At 34.8% G+C, this 19,720-nt stretch overlaps 1 protein-coding gene across 4 annotated transcripts in view; it reads right to left on the bottom strand.

Annotated features, from left to right (window-relative positions):
• DIAPH3 (diaphanous related formin 3) overlaps positions 1-19,720 on the bottom strand; it is a 202,269-nt gene that overhangs the window by 144,287 nt on the left and 38,262 nt on the right. For all 4 annotated transcript variants that reach the window (XM_015632106.3, XM_015632078.2, XM_015632087.2 and 1 more), the window contains 8 exons: positions 14,257-14,367; positions 13,710-13,828; positions 12,881-12,997; positions 11,558-11,676; positions 11,338-11,402; positions 10,646-10,750; positions 8,065-8,400; positions 6,987-7,101 (listed from right to left, as the gene is read on the bottom strand). In XM_015632106.3, the coding sequence (XP_015487592.1) occupies positions 6,987-7,101; positions 8,065-8,400; positions 10,646-10,750; positions 11,338-11,402; positions 11,558-11,676; positions 12,881-12,997; positions 13,710-13,828; positions 14,257-14,367 (1,087 nt within the window). The remainder of the gene's footprint in view (positions 1-6,986; positions 7,102-8,064; positions 8,401-10,645; positions 10,751-11,337; positions 11,403-11,557; positions 11,677-12,880; positions 12,998-13,709; positions 13,829-14,256; positions 14,368-19,720) is intronic.

Raw genomic sequence — 19,720 nt, 5'->3', positions numbered from 1 at the left:
TTCTGACATAGATTAGGGCACTGATGACACAGTCCATCAATCATTAATTAATTCAAGGGAGAATTAATACTAAGAAGTTGTCAAAAAAGGAGAATAAAGGCGAAAATATGTCATAATTTTAGATACCAAAAAAATCAAACTACAAAAAAAAAAAAAAAATGCTATTGTCAAGCTATTTTAACCACTTCTATGCTATTTTTTTTCAGGTTTTCTGTTTTTTCTTTGCCACACATTCATGGAGTTATCTGGATAGCAAAGTCAGGTTTTAGGAGTTATTCACATCCCACCTCTTTAAATACATTTAACAGTCTGAACAACTGAACGTTTCTCCTGTCCATGACAGAACATCAGAAAAACTAAATTAAGTTGAATTAATTTTCCCTAAATGGGGTCTGTTTTGCTGTGACAGTAATTTGTAAGTAGTCTCCCTGCTTTTAATTCAACACACAAAATTTTCTATTTCATCAGAGAGCAGTTGGGTGGGCATTTGGCAGCCAGCCAAGCTTAATGCACCACAGAAGTATATTCACTCATTGATCCTTATACATCAATCTCTAAATAACAAATATCATTTGGTACAAATATTTAAAACAGATAGGAGCAGATTTCATTCTATTTGCTAAGAATGTAAACAACTAATCTAGTTACTACCAAACAACACTAAATATACCATCCACTCTCCATGTGAAGATGATACACTTAAGATGCAAGATACCACTGAAATTTCAATGCTTTAGTTGCTGTTCCTTGCAAATGCTCATAACTTACTCCTGCCTTCTTCAGAAAGGAATGATTTTTCCTTATTTTATTTTATATGTACACATCTTTTTGAATAATTGTGCTTTCAGGATAGTTAGGCTGATACTGAAAGGCCAGCAAAACAAATGCATAGCAGGTTTTATTTACTTCTACTTGTACAGTTACATTAAAAGGTAATTCAGGTTACTCAGTGCTGTATTATAGCAGAAGTTACTAAACTATATTATTGACAGTCTTACAGGTTTGTAACAATAAGATTGTACAAGAAATACAGTTTGGAGCTACCTCTGATAAATCCTCTGGAGAAGGTGGAAAATACGAGGTTAGTGGGCTCAACCTAATCTTTCAGATGGAAGACAAAATGTTCTCTTGCTTATGCCCTGTATGCTGTGTTGTGTTAAACACAGCACTAAACTGGTTTATATTGCTAATTTGATCTTCTCAAGTAGCATTTACTCTCTTTTCTGATTTAAAATATTTGAGACTTAACTGGCACTATAGCACATTAGGTCTTGATTTTTCTTACAGAGTATACGGGAAGAAAAAAAAATTAGAACTGTATTGACCTTTTCAAGTCAAGTGCCAACAGAGATAGTACTCCCACAGAAGTGCTTTATTTCTGAATAATCAAGTCTGGCAGGAGCTCTGGTGTGATGGGATCAGACACTGCCATTTCCAATAAGATTAGGATGAAAATCTGTCCTAGTTGATAAAAAAAAAAAAGTGAGAGATCATGCAATCTTTCTCTCTCGAGTTTACTAGATTAATTCCCTTTGATATCTAGAAAAGAAAGAAGAGAACATTTCTAATTTTTTCATGCCATCTCCCATTAGCTGCAGTTATCTGCATATTGCTAAAAATAATGAAGAATTTACAAGTGATTTCTTGTATGTTTGATGTGCAATTTCTAATCCTCATTTGGACTTTATCACTTTAAACATAAGAATCTCTGGATCAAGTCAAATCAACTTATTGGCAGGGTATTTATAAATACAGCATATTAATTACAAAGCACGTATTTCATGGAAGTACTAGCTTCCTTATATTTTGCATATGTGAGATGTCCAAATAGTCATTTTGGACTGAAATGCTTTAAGATTTTTTTTTTTGGTTAGAGGTCGCTTTCTTGTGTACTCTAGACTCCTAAATCTTTGAGTCACCTTCGCAAACCACTTCAAGAACCCAAGGGATTACTTTAAGCAATATGTAGCTGGTTCTCTCTTGTTATCCTGAACCCATATCCCACATTATGCCTAACCCCTACAGTCTCATAACATTAATTACACTTACTCACAGACTTTAGCAACTCACTCCTATAATCTTCTCCACACCAGTACTCTTCAAAGTAACTGCACAAACCTTAAGATTTACCTTATTTCAGTATTTTAAGTCTTAAAAAAATAGCAGTTTGAATCTACTCTAAGCAACCTGGCACTCATATCAATGATTAAAAAGCAAGAAGTGCAATAAGAGTTTCCTAGAAAAGACATTATGCCAGCATTACCACATCTTATAATCCATTCTCATCACTTAGCAAAAGACAAAGTTCCTTCCTGAAAACATAACCCTTCCTACTTCTTTTGGATCATTTATCCTGAATTTTTCCAATGTTCTTTGAACCTACTGAACTTTTGAAGTTGTCTCCAAGTGGTCCCACCAATTCCTTAGATAGCTATTTCAAAATTAGCTGAAGGGTCCTTCGCAAGAAATTCAAGATTCAAAATGAGTATGTGAAGAACATCCTGTTTATATTTATCTAGATATATTTAATGAGTTTTCCCATTATTTGCACACATTTACATTTTTAATACTAATTTTTTTCTTGCAATACTATCTTGAACTTCCCTATCAAGACACACACAGTTTTTTTACCCCATAGTTTTAGCTGCTGGCAATTTTTCTGTATTACAATACAATGCTTAATCAAATCTTGGATATAGTTAAATTGCCCTCTTTATTATCAAAAAATATTCAGTTTCTCTAATCATAACATTTTCTCATCATATACATGTTGAGATCCAAGAGCTAATAATACAATATAACATTATTAGAAGGAATTCCATTCACACAGTTTTGCACAGGAGTTTGTTTTACCACACAAGATTTTCATGATTCTAGAGCTCATGCTATCTTTTATGCAAAGTGTCACTCCCCTGCCTGTATATTTAATAATTCCAGCAAAGTTAGTAGCATGTTAGCTTTACAGACCAGTGATTATTCTTCCATCGGCCTTTTAGTGCATTACAAAGCAGTGGACATTCAATAATGAGAATTTGTGTTTGTTATCTTATCTTTTAGGATTAAATAATAGAAAAGGATATGTAAACTCCAGCTCTGCCATTCAGTATTTCACATATCAATTAACTTTAAGTCATATATTCAGTTAATCAGTTTCCAAAAATTTTAGTAAGAGATTCCTTTAAAAACATTGTTGCCGGAAAGGCTTTACACAGATTTTCTTCATTGATCTGAGATCATGAGGATAACCCTCATTGGTAATTCTTAAACTCTTGATATTTCATTTCCTTCTCTTTCATGTCTCTTCTAACCACTCTTCATACCAATCCTTTTTTTCTTTAAAATATATCAGATGACCAAAGATCACCCATGCAAACCATTCACATTCATCACCTAATTTACAGAATTTGTCAGTTACTTTTCTTTCTCCCCAGACAGTGAGTAGTCATGGAGCTGTCAGAGGTACACAAAACCAACTCTTACTCAGGTAACCAACACACAACCAAAACTAATGGCCAAAACAAACTTACAACAAGGGTAACCACAATGATAATCTAGTGACATTTCACAGGTTATGGGTTCATTGTATCAATCAGGGATAGCACCCCGACATGGACAGGAACAATGCCCTTAAAGCACACACTCATGCACTGACACACATGGAGCCCTCTCACTCAGGTTTTTCTGACAAAGGCGTTGGTTTGCCATTATGCCCTTGACTAAATTCTAAATCAATGAAAGAAAAATCACATTTCTCAGTGATCTTCCCAAAGTTTTAGTGTTATAAAACATGTTGCTTTCACAAATCATTCAACTTTTGAAAAGTGACAAAATCAGCCTTACAACATGCAAAAGAAAATACCTTAATCATCCATAGTCTATGTGGACTTTCCATTATCACCATCAACAAGCAGCACAGTGAAAACATTTCCTCCAGTAAAGTACCAAGAGTGCTGCCAGCAGCAAGTCAAAGGAGTGGTTACTTCCCTCTACTCCCCTTCTCAAGGAGATACATCTCCACTCTCAGGGAGAAGCCTCTAGAGTATTTTGTATAGATTTCTCCACCCCCCAAAAAATTCAGGTACTTTGGAATGAGTATAACACAAAATCATCAATATTATTAGAGGGCTGAAACATACAGACAGAAAAGCTGAAAAAGTTGTCAGTCTTGAGAAGGATAATAAAGGACAAGGGAAAACTTATTGTTGTCTCAAATGACTTGAGAGAAGGCAGGAAATAAGAGGAAACCAGAATTCTTGTAGATGCACAACAAGCAAGAAGAAATAGGCACAAGTTTCGATAAAAGATATCCCAAAACATACTATGAAAAAAATATTCACCACAATGACAAACACAGGAAGAAGGTTGTCCATCCCTGTATCTCCATCTTGAGAAATACTCAGCTGAAGGAAGTTCTGAGCAACATGAATTAGACTGGTCCCTTAACAAAAAGCTGTGGACTTTCAGGTGACCTTCAGGGGTTTCATCCATGGTTCATGTCTCTGAAGTATCTCTGGATATACTCAACAAAGGTTTCCTACAGTCTTAAGCTAGGCCCTCTTTCACTTTTTTGTTCTTGCAATAATATTTCTTTCATATCTCCATAACATCTTCAGTTTTTCAATTGCTTCAATGCCCCTTCAGGATCAACATATTTTATAACTCCTATACAAACATCTGCTGAATCTTCAAATCTATTCTATACTGTTCTGTATTTTTTTCCCTAGTGAAAATTCCTGAGGATTATTTACATAGACATATGACTTCCTTTTCTAGATCAGCACTGATATACTTTTGGCGTATTAGCTGGTAAAATGCACCAACTGAATATTTGAGTACTTCAATTTGATTTTACTTAATGATAATAAAATTCACTTAAAGCTTCATTGAACATTCCTTGCTTCCTCTACCAGATATCTCTTCTTAAGCAAAGATTTTAATGAAAAGAGTCTGCATAAGCAGACCCTTCAGCAGAGTGGAAAACAGCTCCTTCTTTGCATGCCATCATTTGGCTACAGAATAATTTTCAATTTCTCATCTTTCTGGTTTTAGACGTAAAGCTTTAGAAATAGTCAAGGACTGTTCCCAATTTGAGTGTAGTGAATAGCTTGCTGATTCTACTTTAGAGAGCCTGGTGTTAAATCTCCTCAAGATTGTGAAGAAAACTCTATGTCTCTAATTTCTTTGGTAAGTTTTAATATAATCAGTAAATTAAGTATAAACTACAAAGAAGTATCCCCTCTCTCCATTGTCATGATAACAGAAGCAATTGCTTTGTTGTACTCTGTATGAAATTCATACTATCAACAAGAGACCTTGAGATCTGGTCCTGCCTACTAAAACACTTAAGCTTGCATTTAAAGTTCTGTAAACCACTCACTTGAACAAAAATTAAATTTAGCTCCATGTTGCCCTTTAAACACCTACTTGCTGTCCTAAATAAAATTGTTAGTGTCCCCACTTCCTTTGAAAAATTAAAGTGATGGTACACTTATATCACCCATGTGGGATGAGAGAAATTTCAAAACTTAAAAACAGAAAAGATTAAGCAGTAAGCCTCACCAGTAAAAAAAAAATAAAAACTTTGTTCCTGGAGACTATAGGCTTTAAATTGGTGTACACACACACACATTTGGTATAAAAAGTGTACTTCACTGACTTTTCAACTGTATATCCAGTAACTCTCTTCTACTGGGTTTTGCCAAAACAATGTATTCAGTCTATTCAGTTCAATACTGAGGGATGTTAATCTTGTTAACTCTAATGCTCATGTTGTCTGTGGAGACTCACAATCCTCTTCTGAGCCATTAACATGTTTGGCCTGAACATCATCTTGTCTCCCAAATTTTACTGTTTAATTACACATAGGAAACTATTTCCTCCAGTGGCTTTTAAAACTTCCAACCTATTAATTCAGGGAACATTCTTGGGAATTCTCCTAACATTATAAAGGCACCATAATTAGCTTCTAGACTTATTTTAATAGATTCAAGCAAACATGTCTGTGGTGAGGTTTTCTTGCCTTTTTATCTTTGTACAACTTTCTTAATATTATTAAGTAGCAGCAGCAACAAGCTATAATACTTAAATCAGTAGAAACACTACTAGGGCATAAAAATCATGCTTTGACAAGAGTGGAATAAAGTTCCTGATAATGGTAAAAAAAGAAATTGGATCATTCACACCAAAGCATATCCCAAAAAAAGGAGAAATTTGAGAATGCCATGCCATTTTATCAATAAAAATATCAAAATGGAATGTTTTAAGCAAATTAAAAATACCATAACCCCTGTTCAATTTGCAAAGAAATTAAACATTACAGCCCTTTAGCTGCTCTAAAGTACTACATCTCTGATACCAAAAAAAGGAGGGAAAAAACAAATGAGTCAGGAAGTAACAGGCATTTTATGTATGAGACAGAATAACCTAAACTATGGCTAACAACTTACTTCCATGGAAAAGAGAAGAGTTTTAAAACCAGGAATACTTTCAAATATTTTGTTCTTTCACACTGCTTTACAAGCTAAAGAATCTAAGCAAATATCAAAGGAGATCTATATTCCTACAGGTTTATCAGGAGTAAAAAAATCACTGAAAGACAATCAACCATCATGGATCCAATATACATCAACTATCATATCAATTCTGAGGGTAAATGCATTACCTTCTGAGCTCCAGATTAGATTTCAGTAATTTATGAAGGTATTCTGATAAATTTTATGAATATTTTTTTAAATGTGATAAAGAAAATTATCACATTATCCAGAAGAATTTATTGGATTTTTTTTCTGTGAGGTTTTCCTACAGGTCATGCTTAAGTAAAATAGTTCAATATTACTGCTGTAAGCAGTCTAGGATTTTCACACATTTTCCTTCATACATCCCACTTAAAAACAATATTATATTCTGAGGGTTTTTTCATATATTTAAGTCCCAAGAATGTTAAAGATATCTCTAAAAGCTGAAAATTAAATCCATCACCTACTTACCCCTTTTTTGACAACAAAACGTAAGTTCCAACTTGCAAAGCATGTCAGCATTCTCATATTTGTCTTCTTCTGCCTTAACCCAAAAACAGGATTCTGTCATCTCCTGAGGCCTGATCTACAAGCAAGAGACAAAACAAAATGTTATTAATTATTCTGACACTATGCAGAAACTGTACTCTGTAAAGTCTAAAGCACATTAAATATTTAAGAGCTCTGTAAAACGTGAACTTTTAGTACACAACTCATATTTAGAATTGTTAATATATTACTCATTAAAAATAATAAACCCTAAAATAAGTGGGTTTAGAAAAAAACGATTCTAACAAGGCAGACAACACACTCTGTTATCCACGATCTAAAAGGAGCGAATTAGCTTTGCAAACTTCAAATAATTTCTGAACATAGTTGGTTTAACTAGATACTAAGTATCTTACTTTCCAGAATGAAGCTTTGATTAATTCATTAATTGTGAAAATATCTTTACTGATTTATTTTGGTCTAAATAATCATAGTTTCCAAACTCAGTAGACTGGTATACTTAATCCTGTCACAATGGAGAAGGAGAGCAAAACAACATCAAAACCAACCAAACCTCAAATTGAGTCTAGATTTTGTCAGCCATTAAATTTATGTAAGTATATTTTACTACAGACAAATGGAGATACCTGCACTCCTTCTTTCCAGTCCAGGCTAGATAGATTCAAGACACTTGTTTGGAAACTGTATAGCTACCAGTATAGTGCAGTGACTGATCCAACACAATGTGTCTGCTGAAAAACAAGGCATAATAGGACCCAGGAAGCATAAGAAGCATCCTGCTATCTAAGTTGTTTTATTCTAGACCAGAACTGACTTTTTCAAGCATCTCATAAAGTCAACAGATACTTGCCCAAATGATTCACAGGTTAATGAAACACACTTTTCAGAAAACAATGAAAAGCTGAGAACAGAAAGTATTCCTATCTCACATAATTTCAATTAATGTATAAGTTGCTTATCTAGTCTTACTTCTGACAATCTATTTTCCCAAAGATCAGTGTCAAATTTTACATCAAGTATTTGTCATAACCAACATTACCTTAGACCAGTTGAGTCTTTTCATGGTAACCTCAGGTTTAAATTCTTTTTTAGGCTTCATTCCAAATGGCAAAGCACATGAAGGCGGGGACCATTGCATTCCAGGCAGGCCTGGTAGAGGTGGTGGTGGAGGAGCACCACCAAAACCCAGAGGAGCTCCCAAGCTATTCAGAAGCGGTGGAGGAGGAGGGGGAGGTGGTGGTGGTGGAATTGCTCCATTAGAAGGCAGCGGTGGAGGAGGAGGGGGTGGAAATTGATGTGGTCCTGCGCCTTCCAGTGGAACAACAGATGCATCTCCATGAGTTGATGGCACAAAACCAGGTGGCACCGAGCCATACTGATAAGGAAAATATTCTTATTCAGTTTCACAGTTTAATCAACAAAATGCTATAACAATCGTAGTTTATATATTAAATCCAGAAAGCCAGTTGAAAGTCAATGCCATTTGTCTTGTATTGAACAGTTAAATAAGAATGATAAAGAGCCCAACATGCTTTTGATTTCACAATCAGAAGTGTCAATATTTGAAGCAGACATTCAGACCCAGGGCTGCACAACAAAAATAACAAACTGAAATGGTGTTTCCCAATTCTTGTTTTTCACTGGACCATGAGCTAGGAAGGGTATGATAGATGTCCTGAGATCTTATCTAGACTACCATGGTTTAGCTCAAATTTTTAAAAAAATAACATCCTAGTCTCTGTTGTTTTCATCTTACAGATGACAGAGAAACATTCCAAGAATGTAACAGCAAAATATGAAGATAAATAATTCTGCTGAAAAACAGGTATCTTCCAATGTAGGAGCATTCTCATTCTACAGAATTGAAAACATGGGGGAATAATGAAAAAAATATCCTTCCAAAAATAAAGCTTCTTTGGACACCAGCTTCTTATTTCATATGGAAATGACATCTAAAATGTATCAAAATAGGAATAGGACTTCAGCAAGTCTAATAAAATTACTTCTACTATTTAAAAAATTTCTATCATAGGCCTGCAAACATAAATAAGAAAGTATCTCACAAAAACAACAAAAGAATAAATAAGAAATATTTATCTACTGGTGATAGCACTAATTACCTTTCCAACTAATTATGAGCTGAAACAGATAATTGTAGAAAATAAAGGGAAATACAATAGGCAAAAGATTTAAAATTTCCAAAAGGAAACAGCTGAATATCAATAAATACAAATAAATGTATGCACAACAGCATGACAGTGTTTTGAATTTTTGAAAATAAGCTTTTTTTTCACTGACAAATAGACACTGAACAGTTGGGCTCCAGAAATGAAAGAAATACATCAATACATACCAAATGCAAGAAGAGAGCAAAGGAATGAGACCAGAGTTAAAAATAGTCATTAGAGGTGGAAGTCAACATGCTAAGTAGCAACTGATGGAAGCCGAAGTTTCCTCTTTAGACAGATTTAGAAAGTACTAAGTTGCAGTAATCAATTACCTGACATTTACAAAACTTTTCATGTATCCCATTAACAACAGTGGGATAATTTATGGTATGAAAATTAGTGAGCAGAATTACATGTTATGCTCTCTGTCTGCATGTAAAAAAAAGTTATATTTAATGCAGTAAATAACAGAAAAACCAAAATAAGGAGGAAACCAATTTCACTTACAAAAAGTATTTATGTTTTCAAAATACAGAAAAATACTTTCTTAATGAATGATGTGCCACTCTTACTGTATTTAGTTTTTTAGAATGCAACCATTTCTGCAATTGCTTTTCTTAAATGTTTGACTTTGACTTCAACAATTAATTTTGACCAGAAACATGAATTAGAATGACATTTCTAAATAGATCAAAGCAGAGCTAAATTAATTTTCCTCACAAAGAAAATTAAATAAACTAATAAATATTTAAAAAATTACTCAGAATTAAAATAAACACCTATAAGCATGTCTTTCTGATGTTTTCTTCTTTAGCCATTTTAGACTGTGCTTCTTATTGTCAGAAATAAGACACAAGAAAAATCATTTGATTACACAGTCTCCTTACATAGAATTAAGAGTTGAAATAGTTACAACTCAAGTATTACTCTCAAAAAATCTGAACTATTCCTCTCCATCACATTTTAAAATATCTATTTATGCTTGAAAATTGAAAAATTTTCAGGAAATGTTCTTATCCAGCTACAGGTTATTTTTTTCACTGCTGGATATCCAAGGTAAGGCCTCAGTATAGCAAACTGTATAATAAGCAGCAATTTCCTGTGGAGGGATATAGATCACAATGATGAATGCTAATCTAAAAGCATAAGACTTATTACCCTATGTGGTTAATTACTTTGGAAATCTGACTCTGAAAGCAAAACCCAAATGAAACGTAAGAAACTAGTTAAATTAACTGAGCTCAGGCATAAAAGGATCATCTGGGAACTCACAGCTAATTAATGTCACATTACAATTATTTGTATAAAACAGGAATAAAGGAAACTAACATTCAATAATAATCAATGACAAAGAAAAAACCCTCAACTGTACTATCAGAATCCAAAGTAAAAGGAAAAGGAAGTTCCTTTCAAAAACATTTTTTCATGCATTCATTTATACTGTCTTTTTACCTGCGATTTAAAAGCTTGCAATTCTGTTTCAAGTTCACTGATTCTCTCCTCTTTTTTTTGCAGCAGGGCCTGGGTCTCCTGATGAACTACAAAATCTTTCTCAAACTAAGAAAAGAGAAAAAAAAAAAAGGAAAATTGTTGGTACCAGTCAGTTCTGCATGGTTCCTTTAAATACCAACTTTTCCTTTTGTGCTTCTTAAAACTCAAGTGATAACAATACCAAGGACACATGTCTGCTATTCCAATTTCCATGCTGAGGGAAGAATCATCTGTATTACCACTACAGGTCTTACTATACAAAATGGCATAAAGACTTAATGTATACTAAATTACACAGTGTAGCTTAAAAGCCATGTATGCACAGTAATTACAGTCTGTAGACATGAAGGAGTCTATTTTTTATTCTCCCACTGTTTATTTTGTTAGGGAAACTGATAACTGTTAAAATAAAGTATTCACTTGGTTTTTGGAAGAGTTGAACATGAAAACTTAAATAGTAGAAAGCTTCTTAATTAAGGTTAATTACACCACTTGGCTTCCTAGTCTACAAGGAACATCCAAATTCCCACTTTAACACAGAACTAATATTAAGTTGAAGTTAAAAACTATGCCACAATTCAGTTACGCCATTCATTAATCTATTAAGTAATCCTGTGTCCATCTTACGATCACATGATGTAAAAATTACTTACTTTTCTGGAAAGTTCAGAAGCCCTCTCTTCACATTCTTCTAATCTTGCTTTATCAACACAGACATCTTGAAAAAAAATCAAGCAGACATACACATATACAAGGAAGACAAGATTCTTAATCACTTATTCAGTTACATATATATATATATGTGTGTGTGTGTGTGTGTGTATACATACATATAAGTATGATGCTGTAATCACTTCCAAACATAGTACTTACCTAGTAAGTGGCTGAAATTTATATCTAATCTCTTACGATACGTGAAATCTGGGTCTGTTCCACTTCGATGTAACACTATCTGTGACACACACTCTTCAATTAATTTGAAATACTGTGGACTAAAGACAAAGATGAGCTATTTTATAGCATATTTATCTACCAATCTATACTTAAAATCTTGTCTACGAACAGTACGTAAGTAAGTACGGTCAAAGGCTTTGGGCTGATTTGTTTCCATAAAAAGGTAAAAGTTTCAAAGAGAAACTATGTTTGGCAGCTTATTACACAAAAAGAGTTTACCAAAAGCCTGAAAAAACAATTGCCCTAAAGATAAATATTTCTTGTATTATAAATTCTACATCTCCATCCCTATAGAAATATAGAAAGGAAAGACCACCTCCTGCTTCCTCTCAGTAAAGAGAAGGCTCTTCCTTCTGCATGATTCAACTAGTTTTGTGACTTTTGTAACTACAAGTGCATTGCAGCCCTGCTTCAGCAAAAGGGATGAAAAACACCTTGTTCTAAAATGCCAGGGGGTATGACAGCTGGGTCACTTGCCCAGAACACACAAGCTGTGAATTCAAACCTTTTCAGGTGGAAGAGGTCTAGCACAGATGTACCCATAGCAGGCAAGCACCCTTCACCTTTAAACGTACATCTGTGCTAGACCTTGCCTGAAACACAAGGTTATGTAGAATGTTGTGCAGAAAACAGATGGCCCCTGCTCAGTTCATACCTTGCTCCTCCAGTGTTTCCTCAAAGACAACGCAAGAGTTTTGGAAGGAAAGTATTTGTCAGCTTGAAACACTTGGAGTTTTATTAAGTGTTTCCGTGTAATTTATCTGACAAATTTTCCAGGAGACAGAAACATGTCTACACTGACCTATAATGCATACTGAAAATACCCAATTGCTACCCAAAAGTTACTCTACATTAGAAATATATTCAGACTTCTGCATAAAGTGTACTTCTTTGCATACTTGGTTTCGTCCTTTGACTCGAATACACCACAAAATTATACTACTATGATTTATAACTGGTAAGACATCTCTCCTGATCACTTATACTGGCAATCAATAAGGCTCAGCTCTTAATAAAAACAGTTTTCTGTATTTATAAAATAAAATTATACACTAAGCAGAAGAGACAAAAACATACAGATGGCATTATTGATTCCAAGTTGATTCTTTCAAACATGAGCTCACAAATTACAATCCACATAGAAAGATTAAAACCTATCATTAAACTTATGGAAAAAATATCCTATTAATAACTGATTAAAAAAAAATCCATTATTAACATTTAGCACAGCATTAAACATACCGGATAAAATAATCATTTCTTATCAGCAAAAGATGTTGGAGAATAGAAAGAAAATATCCTTCAGCACTAGTGTCCTTAACTGTATTCCACACCATGTTGTAAACATCATTTGCTTCAGTGAAAGTGTTAAGCAGAATAATAACAAAGAACCAAAAAAGTTCAGTCAAATGGTTACTGGTAACTTCTTTAAACAGAAACTACAGCAGAAAAATATCCATTATATGCTTTATTTTGTTCATGTTTGTCCTTCTGATATCATGCAACCATTTTTGTAGGAAGACCTCTAAGATGATCAATTCCAACTATTAGCCAAGCACTGCCAAGTCTACCATTCAGACATGACACTACATGCCCCATCTACAAATCTTTTAAATATCTCCAGGGTTGGGGACTCCACCACTTCCCTGGGGAGCCTATGCCAGTGCTTGACAACCCTTTCTCTAAGAAATTTTTCTTATTATCCAATCTAAACCTCACACAACACACCTTGAGGCCCTTTCCTCTCATTCAGTCAGTTGTTACTTGGGAGAAGTGACCCCATCTCACCATAACCTCCTTTCAGGTAGTCACTGAGAGCAACAAGGCCCTCCCCTGAGCATCCTTCTCCAGAATAACCGCAGTTCTCTCAGCTGCTCCTCACAGGTCTTGTGCTCCAGACCCTTCTCTGAACACGCTCCAGCCCCCCCATGCACTTCTTGTGGGTGAGTTGCCCACAAGTGAGCACAGAATTCAAGGTCCAGCCTCACCAGTGCCCAAATCAGTGTCCTGCTCCTGCTGGCCACACTATTTCTGACACAAGCAAAGATCATATAGCCCCTCAAAAGGATATTCTAGTTCAGATCTAATATCTTCTAAACGATGAGAGAATTCAATCATGTCTTCTTCTTTATGCTCATTGAACACTTTCAGCTGAATATCTAGTGCTTCATTCTTTATACATTGTAGTTGCTGCAAAGAAAGAATACAAAGGCTTGCAAAATTAGCATCTCCATATGTAAATAAATGTATCTTTTTAATAAATTCCCAAAGTCTATGTTATTAAAAAGTTAAAAATTACAAGAACACGCAAGTTAAGTTAAATATTCAAAAGGTAAACATAACTTTAGGCTGGCTTAAAATTTTTGCACAGCAGTGTGTCACATGTTCTTAAGCAAAGTCATAAAATGCTGAGGAATCGTTATAAAATTCAGAGAGCACATTTTGCCTTTTAGTTTTTATTTAAAGGTTGATTCTTTTATCTGACTGCTCTTTCCCAAACTTAATAAAATGCCTTTGAGAATAATTTATCAGAACTTATTCTCCCATTCCCCCTTCTAAGGCTCAAATAATTACAAAAAATTAAACAGTAATGCAAAGAGAGATGACGAGATGCTTACTGGCAGTATCTCTTTCAATCCACTGCGCATAAATTCATTTCTGATGTGAAGCCTAAAATCCAAGTCATCAGGAGATGTAACGAGAGCATTGATGAGCTGCATGCAAGCTACCTGTAATAGAGTAAATAATAACCTATCTTATTTCTTAGATTCCAATATGCATCACAATCAAAAAGATACAATGAACTAATAATTAGGCATTACATCATTTCTAAGTATAAAACTACTGTAATCTTATAAAGAAGCTACTTACATTCCTGATCAGCCACATAAGCTATAAATATCAAACTCTAGATCACAAATTTCCATAAAAATTAAATATTTTCTCACTCCATTGAATTTTGTCATTTTATACAAATATCACGTTCCTTCAGCCAATGAACTTTAGCAGATAAAGTATAAAAATCAACATGGTAAAATCATTGTAAATATACATTTACCTATACATATATATACGAAGTTAGAGACATATACAGTCTGTGTAGAGTGAAACATATATAGTTTTTTTAAATGCTGTTTAAATTAAACTGAGCCTGAAGAACAGAATGGGGTGTTTTCCACTTCTTTTTGAAATGGTCATTCTTTAAACATACTGAGCATTATAGAGTACTTCATGGAAATCACTCCTTCAACTCAAAAGAAAGAATCAGGCCAGCTAGTGAGTAGCCCCTCTTCTGAAAAATCAAGATACTTATCTTGAAAACCCACAGCCAGGAGCAGCAGGAATTCACTGTCCAGATTCACAAGCCTTTAGAACAATGGCAATTTACTGTTTATCTCTAATTCAGATGTAAACAGCCATTATTTCCTTTTTTTACCATCTTCGCAAGTTTTGCTTCAATTTACAAAAAAAATATGCTATTCAAGTAATTCCAGCATTTTAAGGGCTTTTTAAAAGCATCAGACCACTAGAATTCTATTTGGACCTTAAATACTATGTAAACAATTAAAGCAATGTGGTTCAAACACTTTGCTGTAAAGCCTTTTATAATCAAGATATGATGATGCATTATGCCATATGCAAAAGGTGATACTGGAAAGATCTTCAAAGTATGCATAATTCTAAGTTCTGAATTTACATATGGTCATAAGAACAACCAGATGTACAAGCTACATTGACACAGACTGTGAGATGTTTCCAAAGGAGCATGCTAATATTACATAACAGCACAGACCACTACCATTATCCTACCTTTATCCTACTACAAAGTATGTAAGCATGAGAGTAGCTCTATACATTATTTCAGCTGAACTGTTTGGAGGTAAATGGCAATTGGCATCATTTAGGCTTGTTTGACTGCAGTGTTAGTCTATGTAGATGAACTTACTAGCTAGCACAAGAAGAGAACAGCTTAGTTATGAGAACAAAGATGTAACAAATGTAAACAGTTAATGTGAGAGCTGTGAACCTGCTGAGAAAATCAAGTCAAGTAGACTGTGAGCTACAGCAGGTTGTTACGGACCACGCATTAGAACGACACAATTAACCACGAGGCATTCTCCACCCAATCCTGTCGCTCAATTGGGAACGGTGAGAAGAACAACACGGACGCTCTCGTGGAGTTGAACTGGAGAAGTTTCTCTTCGGTTTATTACCTCAGCTCTTTTTTATAGACTGATACGTGAAAAGTGCATAAAAGAAAACTCTTATTGGTTAGTGAACTAACACATCACCATCATTGGTCAGTGGGGTTCACCACCCCTTGACTTTCTCTTGCAAGAAAACAAGGAACAGACAAACAGCACCTGCAAGGCTGTCCTCTGTCTCTGAGGATTTTTTTAATTCCTCCTTATGAATTCCCAGGCCACTTTCCCAGGCAAGACTGAGAAAGCTATGTGGCCTGCAACTTCCACAGGCACCGTGCTCCCTGCATCAGAGTTAGCATCCGTACAATCCCATAAATTATGGTACTTGGAGCCACTTGAAAATACAACCTCAAGGGTCCCACAACTCTGCAATAGGAGTTGGGGCCATCTTTTGGATCTGGAGATGTCTGAAAGAACAAGAATGCTCAAGGGAGGATACCATGGTTGGAACCAATGTACTAATCCATGCAACACCTCTCCTGGATAGAAGCTGCCACAATGGCATCTATTCTTAAATTACTCTGTCATTCTACATACCTTGGATCAACAATAACTTCAAAACAGTAATAGAAGGGAGGAACGAGCTTTGCTCCTTCTTTTAAGCTGAAGAAAGAGCTGAAATTAATTTCTATTCCCACAGAACTTCTATGAAATTCAGTACATGCAAATATTTGGATTTGCATAATAAAAAAGAAAACTATTGTTTTTATTTTATTGATATAAATCAGGAAAATCACTAAATTAAATATGTATTTATATATGATTTATATATAAAAGAATGTCCTGAGTGGGAAGGGATTCTAAAGGATCCTCAAGTCCAACTCCCAGCCTTGCACAGGGAAGTCCAAAGAATCACACCTTGTGCCTGAGAGCATTGTCCAAATGCTTCTTGAACTCAGACAGGCTTAGTGCTGTGACCCCTTCCCTGGGGAGCTGCTGCAGGGCCCAACCACCCTCTGAGAGAAAAATTGATACCCAGTTCTAATATCAAACTTAAATATCCCCTGACACAGCTTCAGGGCATTCCCTTGAGTCCTGTCACTAGTCACCACAGAGAAGAGATCAGTCTCTTCCTCTCACAAGGAAGTTGCAATGAGGTCTCCCCTCAGTCTCCTCCAGGCTGAACAGACCAAAGTGACCTCAGCTGCTCCTCATACGGCCTCCCCTCAAGGACCTTCACCATCCTCATTGCCCTCCTTTGGACACATTCTAACAGTCTGATGTCCTTCCTATATTGTGGCACGCAATACTGCATACAGGACTCAAAGTGATTATTCAGATCAACTGTGTAAGTGTTAAGACAGACTTCTGTAACTTACTTCAGTGTTAGACAATAATCAAGTTGCAACACCTAAACAAAATAGTACAACACAAGTGGAGGAGGAGAGGAATCAAAGCTAACCAATCAAACATGAAAACATATTAAAAGAGACAGAGAACTTTGAAGGACAATTTACAGAAAGCATCTATGATTAAAACATCTAATTCCTCAAAGATAACAAAAGAAGGAAGACAACAACAGAACCTGTAGGGTCAGTAAAAGACCATGCTGTAAAGAAGTGCCCAAAGAAAACAAAGCAAGATAAATAGCAACACTGTCATACTGGCATGTGAAAGGACACTGCAAAGTAAAACAGAGACAAAACATTTCAAGAGTGGCAGAAGTCAGAGAACCAAGCAAAAATGAGAAGTAACAAATGAGCATTCACACTTCAAACATTCAAAGCTTTAAAAAAAATCTTTTATATAATTTTAAAATAACTTTACTTGCTATTACGTCCAAGTTTGTACTGAAATGCATCTTGACACTGAAGAAAACCAAGATGGCAGAAGTTATATTGACATTTAAAAGGCCATTTTTAGGAAGATCTGGACAACCACAGATTGCCAAGCTTGACCTTTTCTACAGTAGAAATATATATTTTGTATAGCTGAGAACAAAATTAATGAGTAATGCAAAAAATGTAACATGAATAAATAGTCAGTATAAATAAATGGCTTTGCAAAGCAAAGTCCTGTTTCATGAATCAATTAAAGGTGTTCAAAAGGCCCAAGAAGCAGGCAAGAATGCTCCAACCGAAGTCTGGACTTCGAAAATTGAAACAAGTGCAAAATATCAAAAGGATTCAGAAAAAAGTAGAAAACAGCATGCTAAGTAGACAAAATAAAAAATTCAACCAGTATTAAATAATACTGAATTTGATGTTTAAAAGTTTGTTTTTAAAAAATATTCTATGGCTCAAAAATTATGTCATATTAAATTCTGTTGAAGTAATGTTTCCTTTTGTTTTCCCCGCTGTGTCACCATAAGTCTGACTTTTTGTTAGCTAAGTGTTTAACAGACTTGGCAAGGCAATAAAAACCTGTTCCTGTCCTTTCTCCATATTCTTTACAGTGAGAGCTTTATTCTTAAAGCTTTTTGTATTTGTTTGGTATATGTCCACTTTATGAGTATTTGTCTTCCCCTACAGCAGGCCAAGATGAAAATTTTTACTTTCCCTAATTTTGATCTTACTTAGTTAAAACAAGTTTTATGATCTCCGATTCATCTCTCTGGAGGAAAAAGCTTTCATTCAATTGCATTTTCTGGATTGAATTAGTTGCGCCATTCAAAACCAGTAATTCAGAGCATTAACAGCTGCCACCAACACCTGCTCTCCTGTTAACATCAGCAAGGCATTTCAATGATTGTAGACTTCACTACCATACAGTCAGTTCTAAAGCAGAGTACCACAAGGTGACATTTACATTTCAACTCCATGTTGTTTGATTATATAGAATTTGAAACCTTTGTCATTGTTACCAGCAGTTTAAAACACAGTATGTTTTCCTATGCAAATGGACTGTTAAGAAAGGAAGCAGCATTTATCACATATGATTCAAACTATCAATGAAGAGTCAATCAGAGACTGAAAAAGTACAACTATGAAAATCCTGATCAACAGCAAACTATAGTTTTATCTTTGAGATAGCAGGGCAATTTAAATGACAGGATGTCTACAGATGTAATTGTTTCCAAAATAAATATTATTTTCTTTTAATTTGCCAAATCGACACAGTACACGTGCACATGTGCTATTCCAACAGAGCCATGATACAACAATGAAAAGCAAAAATTAATCAGTAAGATGTACTGCTATTCTAGTACTTCTAGTCAAATTTGATGAAGTGGGAATTCAATTGCAGTTCATAACAAGAACATACTTTAGCCTTCCTGGAACAAACAAGACAAAGATTCATTGGATAATACCAGCAAACTATTTATTTGTGTAGGAATACAAAACAATAGCCCCAAACACAAGCCTACAAAAAGCAGAATGAGAAAAAGTTATAGAAGAGGAAAGAAAAACAAGCCTAAGGAAGGCACATTGTTTTACACGTCTAGATTAGAATAAATTAGATGACAAAATATTTTTTCTAGGTTTAAAAACTTTTTAAAGGACTAATGATAGAGGTAACAGCAGGAACCCGATAGTAGATCACAAACATTTAAATCATGTTCCAAGTGAAACTAATTCAATACCTAGCAGTTAGCACAAAATACTTGAATGACACAAGATCACAATAATTTGAAATTAGCTTGGTTCAGTCTTGACATTTAGGTAAGGTAAACTTTGTTCTGACTGACCCTATTACATAAGCAGTTATGGAAAGGACCTCATTAGTACAGAGCAACCAAGAATCACCAAGTTATTCAGCAAACCAAAATGTCAGAGCCATCTCACATCCTCATATTATTAAATTATAAAGATTAAATGGTATTCCCTGACAGTTGAAAATAATGGGAGGATAAGGCTAGTGATGAATACTTAGGATCTTTTACTTCATCGCAAAAATGCTTCTCCAGGATATGCATGAACCTGAACTTTTCTACAGG

The sequence above is a fragment of the Parus major genome, chromosome 1 (genome assembly GCF_001522545.3).
Source record: "Parus major isolate Abel chromosome 1, Parus_major1.1, whole genome shotgun sequence".
Classification (NCBI taxonomy): Eukaryota; Metazoa; Chordata; class Aves; order Passeriformes; family Paridae; genus Parus; species Parus major.
The sequence above is the reverse complement of the archived record's forward strand: the minus strand, read 5'-3'. Positions and strand labels throughout refer to the sequence as shown.